Here is a 12710-nt window from a genome sequence, read left to right as displayed (position 1 = left end):
TGTCGCAGGTGAAAGTGCAAAGAAACACCTGGAAGTTCCTGTGGTGGGACACACCTTTCTAAGTAGTCCCACCATAGTGTTTCTTTGGGAAAATAATGCGGGAGGGGCATTTCAGTGAAATTTGGGTGTTGTACACGTGAAAAGTATTAGATGCAATTTGAGGCATTTTCTGTTGTTATACTTTCAGAAACTATACTATCTTTTACACTTTTTTCCCCCCAACAACACACACATACACACACACACGCACACACTCATACCCCTCATCTTGCAAGTGCTAGAATGCACATACTCATGTGACTGACAAGCCCAATGGAGGAATCTGTCAACATCAGGAGGTGCTAAGAGGGCCATAAGGAATAGAGTTAAGCTTTAAATTTCTGAACTCCAAGTTAACAGGTATTGTGGTCCTGGGCCAAGTTGTTTTTTTTTAATTGTGGTAAAATGCATATGACATAAAACTTACCATCTTAGCTCTTTTTTTAAGTATACAGTTCAGTGGTATTAAGTACATTCACATTGTTGTGCAACCATGACCACCATCTCCTGTCAAACTGAAACTCTGTCACCATTAAACAATAACTCCTCGTTCCCCCCTCCCCTTATCCCTGGCAACCAACATGCTACTCTGTGTCTCTATGATTTTGATGACTCTAGGTACCTCATATAAGTGGAATCATACCGTATTTGTCTTCTTGTGACTGCCTTATTTCCCTCAGCACAACGGCCTCAAATTCATCCACGTGGTAGCATGTGTCAGAATTTCCTTCCCTTTAAGGCTGAATAATATTCCATTGTATGTATCGACCACATTTTGTTTATCCATTCATCCGTTGATGGACACTTGGGTTGTTTCCACCTTTTGACTATTGTGAATAATGCTGCACTGAAGATGGGCTGGGGTGGGTTTTGACTGTTGACTGCTGCTAGCCAGTGGCTCTCAGAAGACCCATATGTCCTGTCCACAGGATAGGGCAGGGGACTGTGAAGAACTGTTACGGATAGAAGAGGACGCACACTGGCAACCCGAGGGAAGGTGAGTGCCGAGGGCCTGGTTATGAGACACCAGCCTGTAAAGTTCATGTTTCAAGCAGAATCACTGCCCTGTTGTGATAGAATTTTGATCCCCTTTTCTTTGGGCAAGCTGATATTCTTACCCAATGGTATTAATAAGACGTTACAAGTTTTCTTCTGTCTGATGCTTATTGTCTCAGTATTGGGACAATACAAAGGAAGGTCATGCCTCTTCCTTGAGTTTTGTTTGATTTCAGGCTGTGGGTGGAACTGTGATTCAGAGAATTAGATAGAATGTGTAGGCTGGAGATTCTCGCTTTCTTCCATTTGTCTGAAGAAGCTGACAACTGAACCCAAAGTGATTCTGTAGCCCTGGTCCCCTTCTTTCCCTAGAGTCTTCAGGTTCAAGGTCCGAGAAAACCATGTATCTCTAATATTCTGGTCCTAACTCTCCTAATTGTAATAGCCAACATTTATGAAATGCCCTGTGCCAGGCACTGTCCTAAATACTTCACAGATAGTAATTCACTTCATCTTTACAACAATCCTATGAGGTAAATTCTGTTATTTTCCCCCATTTCACAGATGACAAAACTGAGGCACAGAGAGATTAATTATCTTGCCCCAAGGACTAAACCCAAAAATCTTACACTGGATAGATATCGCCTCTACTGGATTGTCTGTAAAGATTTACTTGGCCAGCCTAATAGGGGAGGGTTTAGCAGCTGATAAACCATTTCCAGGGGAATTGAGTTTGGACCATGTGGCATAGAGTAGATTTTTGGTTCCTAGAATTTTGTTTTCCATGATCTGGCATGCAGGCCTGGACCTTCCATCATTCCTTCTAGGATTTTGTTTTCCGTGATCTGGCATGCAGGCCTGGACCTTCCAATCATTCCTTCGGGAGTTTTTCCCTTTCGTGAGGATTTATGACGTTGTTAGAAAGTTTCTCCACTTCCAGAAAGACATTGGCTTATGTTCTGCAGTGGGAAGGAGTAATCATGATCAAATCTCTCTTGCCTTTTAAAAACATTGCAAAGTTCCTTTCACATCACTGACCAGTATTACCACCTATTTGTTTGGCATATTTCTGTGATGCCAAGGAGGACTAATTTGATGATAGACTCACAGAATAACAAGGAAAGAGATTTTATAGGGAAAGAGTTTTTAAACTACATAAAGCTTTGGAAACCTCGTTCTCAATCTTGTATCTGTTGTTCTCAGCCCTGCCTGCAGATCAGGATCATCTGGAGAGCTTAATAAAATGGCCAAGCCCCAGTCAGACCTACTTGGGGATGTCAGACCTGGCATCGATTTTTTTAAGCGCCACAGATGATTTTGCTGCATAAAAAGCCTGAACTGAGAACCACTGCCCCCCGTTGAAGTCTCATGCTGTATGAAAGCAATAAAACTAAGCCACGCTCATTGAACTGGGTTTGGAAAGTCTGGAAGCAGTGCAGGCTAGCCCTAGCTGAACATCCCCGTGGATCCCCCTAGGGCTCAGGAAAACGCAGTGTGAAAGCCACCCAGCTAGTCCCTTGCCCTGGTTTTACAGCTGAGCAGATGGAGGCCCACGGGCATTGTGACGTGTGAGCTGCTGTCCAGCAGAGCTGGGCTTCAGCCACCCATGGGCTCTTTCCACCACATTCTGTCAACCCACCCTGCAGGGTACTGACATGTTTTCCTTATAATGTTGAATTTGTCAAAATCGGTTTTATATGTTAGGTGGATTTTTATAAGTTTGCTCTTAAGAACCTAGATGATATTTGTGCTCTAGTGATCATTTTGGTTTTCATGCTTGCTTTCATGCTGCAGAATAAGTTCATCCAAAGACCAGGACATGGACATAGCAATGATTGAACAGCTGAGAGAGGCAGTAGATTTGCTGCAAGATCCCAACAGGTACGCGTGTCTTCCTGGGCCCAGGTTTCATGTGTAAATAATGCATACTAATTTACTGAGTACATCATCTCACTTTAAAAAATATTTATACACACAAGTTTGGGCTCAGCCTAAGCACTAACAAACAAAGAAAAGTCATTTTAACTGCCTGTTTTCCCAAGATTCATAAGGAAAAGAGTCTAACTTCTGGAGGAATTTTGAGATCAGTTTCTCCTTTCTCTACTCCTCATGAAATTCACTCACACTTTATGAAATTCATATGTAAATTTTTAGTATAATTCCTAGAAAACAGAAATACAGCAAAGCACATATTTTGTATTGTTTAAAGTTTAAACCCCTATTTTATAGAAATATAAGGGAGATTTTCCAAAAAGGGAAGATTTGGTATATCAAATACTACCTTATTTATTTCTGATAGTGCCAAATATATGCTAACTAAATAATATATTTCTAAAGATTTAGGTTACAAGATAATTTCTTATTTTTCTTTTAAAGATTGGCACCTGAGCTAACAACTGTTGCCAATATATATATATATTTTTTGCTTTTTCTCCCCCAATCCCCCCAGTACATAGTAGCATATTTTTTAGTTGTGGATCCTTCTAGTTGTGGCATGTGGGATGCCGCCTGAGCCTGGCCTGATGAGCAGTGCCGTGTCCGCACCCAGGATCCGAACCAGTGAAACCCTGGGCCGCCAAAGCAGAGCGCATGAACTTAACCACTCAGCCATGGGGCCCGCCCCAAGATAATTTCTTAATTGAATTGGCCATTGTTAATAATAGGCACTATATGCCATAGTCATATTTTTTGGTTTCTTCTCTAAGGATAATGAATTCCCATGGACAAAACATTTTTCAGTATGACAATATACCTGGTATCAGGTAATAACTACCTTATCACTAGAGAAATAGATCTAGAGCTTATCCCTGGTAAACTGTTCAGGGGTCCTGCGAATTTAAATATGAAGATGAAGGTGACATGGAAATCACTCCACTTTCTTGGAATTTATGAAAAGGATGGTTAGTGAGTCCCAGAGTATTGGTGAGAGTGCACCACCAATGTTGTCTGGCTCTAAAGAATAATGACAGGCCAGGTTGAGTGTGGCTGAAAATCCTTAGCAACTGATTTCAAAAGCATTTCGATTAGACATTAAGTGAGTGCTTAGAGCATGGGAAGATCTCCAGTGTGCACCTTGGGAGATATAAAGATGAACAAGACACAGCTCTTGCCTTCTAAGACTCCAAACTATAGTAGATGGAGGTTGCCTTGTGCAGTTTTTTGTAAGTGTAATTGATTTAGGTGCTTGAAGTGGAGGTAAAAAGTGATAAATCAGAGTGAATGCCTGACCCCAGATGGAAAAGGGCAAATGGCTGGGCCAGCCTTCCTGAAGGTTGGGTTATTTAACTGGACCCTTTAATAACTGGCATTTTCAAGGAGAAAGCAAATTCTGGATTGAATTAAAAGTTCGTGCAAAGGCGTGGAGGTCAAAAAGAATGGAGCAAGCTTGGAAAATCTCACATAGATGAGATGGGCTCCATCCTGACTGTGCGGCAGTAACACAGACACCCTGACACTCGCTACCTCTGGGGCTCAGGGTCTGGGCATCTCCATGAAAGTCCTGCCAGTGCCGCTGATAGACAGCCTGACCTGAGAATCACCGGGGGGCAGTTTGGAGTGAGCAAAGGAGGACTTCCATTGCTATGCAGAGGAGCCGAGACTATTTTATGTGTAGAGGGAGGTGATGATGGTTTAAAATGTGATGATTCATGTTGTTAGTTCTCCCTAATGTTTGGCTCAGAGCTTGGCTCATTAGTAGGCACCTAATCAAGGCACGTTCTTTAAAGAGCTGGGTTTCACATCCTTAACCAGGGCAGTCAGTGAGAGGGTAGGAAACAGGGACAAGAGAGCTTGTGTGTGAGTGTGAGGGGGGGTGTGTGCATGTGTGTGCGTGTGCTCATGCACCCAAGGAAACAGGCCAGGTAGCATGGCTGGTGAAGAGCAGACTTTGAATCGGCTAGACACTGGTTCTGAGCCCATCTCCAACTCCAGTTAATCTGGGTAAGTTATATAATTTCTCTGCACCCCAGGTTCTTCCTCTATGAGATGGGTTCCAAGTTCTTACCTTTTAGGACTGTGAGGATTTGAAATAATAAATAAACTGCTAGTGGGAAGGTAAATTGGCAAAACCATTCCAGAAGACATCCTCATTATATGGAGCCACAATTTAAAAAATACATAAACTTTTCGAACAGATTCTAAAAATTTATCCTAAGGGATGAAGAGATACAAACAAAGATTGTGAGAGGGAAGATGTGTTTAATAGCAACTATTTGGAAAAAAGAAAATGATCTAACAATCTGGAGATACTTAAGTATATTTTGGTGGTTAATAAGATGGAATATAATGTGGCCAATAAAATGGTTTTTAAAGTTTCCAGTATATTTTAGAATGCTCATTATATAATGTTGACTTAACAAGTATATACGTGCATAAAATTTGATCTCACTTATATAGACAGAATTAGGATCCAATTGTGTAAGAAGCTTAGAAAATTTAAACTAGAAGGAAATACATTAAGATGGATGTTTTGCTGTAGGTCTTTCTAAATTCCTATTTTTCTTTATACTTTTAAATATTGTAGATGCTCAGTGGGAGGTACTGCTGTAGGTCTTTGGTGACCATTTGAAGTGGGTGGTGAGAAGGATGGGAGAGGACAGTCAAGGTGTTTTAGACCTGAGCCCCCGGTAGCTCTGTCTGGGATGAGGAACCAGGAGGGACAACAGGTTTGAGGAGGAGGATGTTGGGGTCAGTGTAGGACCTGCTGAATAGAGTCTAAGGTGGCAATGTGGCAGTGTCCATTCAGCTGCTAGACCTTTAGTTTTGGGGCTTCAAGACTTAGACTTGAAAGTCATTTTCACCAGGTGCTGCAGTAACAGAAGCTGTCTAAGAGGATGAGGTTCCCATGGACGAGCGTATCAATGGGAAGGGAACGTGAGCCCAGGACAGAGCCTTGAAGACGAGACGTGACAGAGAGAAGGCTCAAACCCCTTGGGATCAAACTTCACATTGTTTTAACAGTTCTGCCTTTCACATTTTGTATCACTTTTCCAATACACTTTTCTTACAAATTCTAGATTGATTAACATAGGAGCCCCAAAGCAAAACAGAACAGCCTAGTTTGGTGGAAATAGCAGTGGCGTGGGACTGTGGGGCTGGAACCCAGCATTAAGATCCGGTGACCTGGAGGGAGTGGCTCCCCCTCTGGGTCTCAGTGTTTTTCATCCTTCCTGAGAAGAGGGATGAACTGAGGATCTCCAGACTCTTCTCCAGCCTGGAAATGTCTGAGGCAATAAGTTGCCAAGGATGCTGAGTGAGTGGAAATCGTGGGTGTGTGCCGAATTGTGGACGAAAACAGCCCTGAGCACCCTCCAAATGATAGTTGATTTGCATCTTTATGAAGTGCTATTATAAAATTATATTATGTTGTAAGACTTTCTGTGGATTTCACTTCCTCCCTAAAATAATTCACTGCTTTGGCTGCTTTAGATCTTTGTTGTTCATCCTGAAATAATTATAATATGACAGTTCTAACTTTATGTTTCTGTAAGCCAGTGTCACAGGTAGAGAAAGAGGCCTGTTTTTGCTTGTGATAAGGAGAGGGCGCATCAAGACGTCATTTATTTCCTGCTGCTTTGGACTGAATATTAGTATAAAAAGTTTCCATGCACATTGGGTTTTTCCTTTATCTTATATGTCATAGATCCAGATATTTGTGTTTTAGTTAAGCCATCGATGGTAGGATTACATTTCGAGGTTTACCTTTCAACCTTCACATCAAAAAACCTAGCTGAATATTGCTATCCTGTTTTACCTTTGTCTTGGTTTCTCCTCATAAGGATTTCTGATTGTTGGTTTGATATCATTTTCAATAGGCACGTATAACACGAACTCATCTCCACCTTTTAAGATGGCTTTGTAACTTTTATATGACTTACAGAAATTCCTGGTTTTATAGATCTTAAAAAAAGTTGAACACTTGAAATTTCAGAAATTCAGAAACTATCTGTGAGACAATTTCAAAAATAAAAATGTGGGGTCGGCTCCGTGGCCGAGTGGTTAAGTTCGTGTGCTCCACTGCCGCGGCCCAGGGTTCGGATCCTGGGCGCAGACATGGCACCGCTCGTCAGGCCACGTTGACGCGGCGTCCCACATCCCACAACTAGAAGGACATGCAACTAAGATATACAACTGTGTACAGGGGGGGTTTGGGGAGATAAAGCAGGAAAAAAAAAAAAGGGAAGATTGGCAACAGTTGTTAGCCCAGGTGCCAATCTTAAGGAAAAAAATAAAATAAAAAATAAATAAATAAAAATGCTTATCAGATTGCTTATGTTTTGTTTTGTTTTGTTTTGGTGAGGAAGATTGTCCCTGAGCTAACATCTGTGCCAGTCTTCCTCCATTTTTTTTTTTAAAGATTGGCACCTGAGCTAACATCTGTTGCCAATTTTCTTCTTTTTTTTATTTTCTTCTCCCTAAAGCCCCCCAGTATGTAGTTTTATATTCTAGTTGTCAGTCCTTCTGGTTCTGCTATGTGGGACACCACCTCAGAATGGCTTGATGAGCAGTGCTACACCCATTCCCAGGGTCCAAACCGTGGAACCCTGGGCCACCAAAGCAGGGTGCACAAACTCAACCACTGGGCCAGGGGGCCAGCCCCTTCCTCCATTTTATATGTGGGATGCTACCACAGCATGGCTTGATGAGCGGTGTGTAGGTCCATGCCTGGGATCTGAACCTGTGAACCCCAGGCCGCCAAAGCAGAGTGTATAAACCCAAGCACTATGCCACCAGGCTGGCCCAGGAATTCTTATTTTTTTAACTGAGGGTGTTAGCGTGTATCAGAGAGATCTTCCTATTAAAACAAAATGCCCTTGGTTCATATACCATAATCCTAGTACCTTGGCAACTTTACTTGCTTCTGTAAACTAATAAAGTTCTAGAATAAAATTTAGCGTGTTCTATTTATGAATATTATGACTTTATCAGACATTACGGTTATATTTCAAATAAGTTGGATTTCGATACCAATAGCAGATACAAAACTCTTACGTTAAAATTATATTAAATTTGGCACATGATGGGAAAATACCGTGTGGTTTGGAATTTCTACCATAAACATTTTATTACTTAATCATAATGATTAACATAGCTTTATAATATATTAAATTTTTAAACTAAATATGCCCAAGAGCAGTAGGATTTATTAAAAGTCTAATAAATTTGCTAACATCTTTTTTTCCTACTCTTTAGACTGAGCACAGATATTACAGAGAGAAGTGTTGTAAACTTTTATCCTATGGAATCAGGAGAAGCTTTAGAATTACAAGATTCTGCACTAAAGTATGTTGACCTTTTTATAACTTGAGTATATTTTCTCTTTTTTGCATTGAAATATTTAATATGCTTTAAATTCCACTTTATATCTTTTTTTTCTTCCTTTCTACAGTGGTCAAATACAGCTGGAAACATCTCCGATGAGTGAGGTAATGATGTTCCTGGATGAACCTCAGAATAGTGGCGCCATGTTCCGTAAAGATTTGTCATGGGGGGTAGAACATTCATTAGTGAGACCAGTATTCAAATTTGTTCAAGATCTCTTTCTCAGATTTTTTATGCTTTTACCCTCTTTATATTTCCTGCTTATCTTGTATACTTCACCTCCCAGTAAAGATGAGAGTTGGCTGTCGCCATTAAAGTCCCTAAATTTTTTTGTCGGATAGTCTTGCTGAGTCAGGCGATGGCAACTAGGATGCACTGGGAACCTGCTTCGTGTCAGAAACTGGAGGCAGGACCATTCAGTGCAGAGTTTAGAGCCACGGAAGAAGCCTATGAACTGGCCAGATGAAAATTCAGTAGAAAAGACTTGAAAGAGAGGAACAAATGATTTGGGAAATGCCTGGGAGGATTAAGAGAGTCTAATGAAGAGAAACTGGTGGGGGTATTTGGGGACAGAGTAAAGGATAGAGTTACATTGGGTGAAATTGGGGTGGCTCTCTAAAGCAATTTTGACTTAAAACTGGAGAGGAGCCTAGAAGGTCCCAAAGAAACACTCGTAGAGAGAAAGGTTTGAGCTGGTGACTTGGGAGTGAAACATAGATTTTATCCTATTTCATCCCTTCTTAGTAAGTAGGCTTAGGATGGGTAGTTTCGGCACCAAATAATTTATGCCCCCAGGGTGTCTGAACATGTACTGTAGTAAAGCAGTTTCACACTCTTGCCTAGCTAAGTTTCTGTGTTAAATAAAGGGAAAAGAACTGTAATAAAAAAACCCGTGTTCTCAGAGTAAGGTTGCATTATTAAAAGCAGTGATTTGGAATTATAAGTTTCAGGCCCATCTCAAAAACTTGCTGACTGCAGGCTACTATGGGCAGCCTCTCTGAACTTCACCTTCGTCTTCTGTAAATTGGAATCCGTGTCACAACCCAGGGCACCTAAGTGTTAGCTGCTACTGTTACTCCACTAGTCTATTATGGTTATTGGTGTGGTCCTTAGACAGCATCTCTACACCACCTCTTCCCAGTGGAGGCATCATCGAATTCCCCAATAGTGGAACAGCAGGAAGCCTTTTATGTGAACAATGCCCTGGGCCTATTTCATCAAGCTCTCCTTTTGAGAGTACTGCCTTTTTTTTTTTTTTTTGAGGAAGATTAGCCCTGAGCTAACATCTGCTGCCAATCCTCCTCTTATTGCTGAGGAAGACTGGCCAGAGCTAACATCTGTGCCCATCTTCCTCTGCTTTATAGTGGGACGCCTGCCACAGCGTGGCCCAATAAGCGGTGCGTAGGTCTGTGCCTGGGATCTGACCCGGTGAACCGCAGGCCGCTGAAGCAGAGTGCGCTAACTTAACCGCTACACCATCACCAGCCCAGCCCCAAGACGCGCTGCTTTTGATTCCGGGCAGACTCACTTTTTTTTTTAAGCTTCTTATTTGTAAAGAATTTTATAAAAGTTTGAAAAAAATTACAAAAGGTTACAAAAAATTACAACCTTTTATCCAGATTTACCTATTATTAACATTTTACCACATTTACGGTATCATTTGTTCTGTCTCTCTCTCTTTCTCTGCACACATGTTTCTTTTTCTGAAAATTTGAGGGTAAGTTTCATACATCATAGTCCTTTATCCCTAAACATTTCAGTGTGTTTTTTCTAAGAATAGAGATTTTATCTTACATAACCATGTTTCAGTTATCAACTTCATAAATGTACATTGATAAAACATTTCCATCTACCATCCATATTCTCAAGATTTCAGTTGATCTGATGACATCCTTCATAGCATTTTTTTTCCTCTCCAGTGGAGGATCCGGTCTAGTGGCAGATGTTGCATTTAGTTGTCAGGTGTCTGTAGTTTCCTTTACTCTGGAACATTTCCATAACCTTTATTTGGTTTTTATGACCATGACATTTTGAAGAGTATAGCCCTCCTCTTTTTCTTTTAATGGAATGCCCCCTTATTTTGTGGGACAAAATTCGCTCATGGTTCGATTGAGTTGTGCATTCTTTTTTAGGTTCTGCACAGAGGATGTTGATGTTGTGTCCTTCTCGGGGTATCACATTTACGGACATACTATGTCCATCTGGGCCTCATTGCTGTTGTTAATGTGACCACACAATTGAGGTGTAACCTGGTTTCTTCACTGTATAATTACGGTTCTGTTTTTCCCTTGCAACTAATAAGCAGCCAGTGAAGAGGCACTTTAAGACCATGTTAGTGTCCTGCTGCCACCCATTTCTAGTAAAATAGGTGACCACCTGTGTGCATAAATTTCAGGAGTACAAGGAAAACACAAAACCTCTAGAAAAAAGATATCTCCACTCCATCTTGTCGACGGAAATAATCCATAACCAATCTATAAGTGAAAATTTGGGTGAGTTTATTCTGAGCCAAAATGTGAGGACCATGGCCTGAGGCCTTCCTGAAGGAAGGAAGGAAGGGCACCAAAAAAGTGGGGTGTACAGAGTGGTTATATACCCTCAAAGAGCATGTATCACATATGATTGAAATGTCCCTTTTACAATAGTTGCAAGACTGCTCTGTCCGCACAGTGATTGACGGACATAGCAGGTAGTAGGTCCACTGTCTCGGTGGACACAGCAGGTAGCCCATCTGTTGTCTCAAGCTGGTTGGTCACAGGTGAGCACAGCAGTTAGTTCCTAGCCTAGGGAGAGATGCTTATCCTTAAGGAAATGCCAGTGTCGGGGGAAGTTGCACCTTTATCCTAAGGCCATTTGTTCTTGTCTTTGGGACATAGCAAATCCTTAAAGCAGATATAAATGCATGCTCAAAGGCCAGGTCAGGCCCTCTTAGAAAAACAAAGTCAGCCCAAATTAAGGGCTTCCTCGTATACTCCAATATATCCTATTGCTTGCCATTTCTATTTGTCAGTTGGAGGGTCATTCCAACAGTTTTATCTTCTGTTAAAAATACCAAGTATTCCTGACTTAAAAAAAAATAGGAGGCCTTGCTATATGCCAGACTGTGTGTTTGTATTTTATATATGTTATCATTATTTCATTCATTTGATGACTATCCATCAAGTGCCCACAATGTGTCAGCACCATTCTGGACACTAAGGAAGTGTCATTGACCAAAACAAAGGTCCTTCCCCTTAGAGTTTTCATTTCAGTTAAGGTTAGTGAAAGGTAGGGGTTATCATGCCGAACTTACAGGTGCAGGACCTGAAACTCAAGGTCAGGAGACTGGCCAAATCACTTGCATGGTAAATAGCGAGGCCCTGCTTTTCCACTCAGCATAGTCCAGAAATTCTCCATGCTGTAGACTAGAGGTGACACTCTAAGTCTTGTCCTTCTTACAAACCTTAGTGGGACCTGAATGCACCAAACCTTTTCTTAAGAACAGGACTTGGCAAAGGCAGAGAGGGGGTAACCCTTGTGTGTGCTTGAAAAGTGCTTCCAGGAATGTGGATGGGGTATGGAAAGAACATGGATGGGTATATACCAAATGTAGGCTGAGCCCAGTTCGCAGTTTTGTCTCAGTCTAGTTTTAATCCTCTCTTTTAATCCAAGTAGCTATACATTGGGTGGTATTTCTTGTCGATGCCAATTCCAATGGCTGTTAAGAATTGCTACTGACATTAAGCATTTCATTAATTAAGCAGTAAGCATGCTTTAGGAAGGGATGTGCAAAATATGACTTTTTTGGGTCAATCCAATACTATTTTAATGTGGGACTTCCTCTCATTTTCCCATCAGCAAAGCTGAACTATATCTCTGCAATAAATTCTAGATTTTAGAAGTGGATTTTTTATTCTATTTATTGATCTCTATTTCTCCTATTATTTGTCTATCTCCCACTGCATGGCACAAACACTTTAGTGTTTTCACTCTAAGTGGGACCTAACCCAGTCCCTAGGACCCGGTGAGCCTTTAGTGAGGGTTTGTGAAAGGGAGGAAGGACTATGAAGAAAGAGAAAATGAGATGATAAAGAGTTGGCTTTGGTAAGGAGAACGTCAATGTGCTACATCTTCAATGTAGAGACTCCGGGGTCTTAACTGATCGCTGAAACTCTCCATCATGTAGGCAAAATGTATATTAGGTTCTTCTAAATGCAGTTTCTTATGCTTGTCTAAATTGAAACTCATCTGACACTTTTTCGCATGCTCATAAAGCTTCATGGGACTTTCCTGTACTTTTACCATGCTTGCAATCATGATATTAATGTGGAAAAGCCTAGCATGGTCCTAAAGCAGCAAGTGTGACTTCCACGTAA

The 12710-nt window shown here is 41.2% G+C and overlaps 1 protein-coding gene across 4 annotated transcripts in view; it reads left to right on the top strand.

The window, feature by feature from the left end:
• The window catches only part of LRCH1 (leucine rich repeats and calponin homology domain containing 1), a 191906-nt gene that overhangs the window by 137124 nt on the left and 42072 nt on the right, over positions 1 to 12710 (top strand). For all 4 annotated transcript variants that reach the window (XM_070578282.1, XM_070578279.1, XM_070578280.1 and 1 more), the window contains exons 10-13: positions 969 to 1036; positions 2830 to 2916; positions 8227 to 8316; positions 8423 to 8459. In XM_070578282.1, coding sequence (XP_070434383.1) covers positions 969 to 1036; positions 2830 to 2916; positions 8227 to 8316; positions 8423 to 8459 — 282 coding nt within the window. The remainder of the gene's footprint in view (positions 1 to 968; positions 1037 to 2829; positions 2917 to 8226; positions 8317 to 8422; positions 8460 to 12710) is intronic.

The sequence above is a fragment of the Equus przewalskii genome, chromosome 16, assembly GCF_037783145.1.
Source record: "Equus przewalskii isolate Varuska chromosome 16, EquPr2, whole genome shotgun sequence".
NCBI classification, from domain to species: Eukaryota; Metazoa; Chordata; class Mammalia; order Perissodactyla; family Equidae; genus Equus; species Equus przewalskii.
This window is presented reverse-complemented; position numbering and strand designations above follow the sequence as displayed.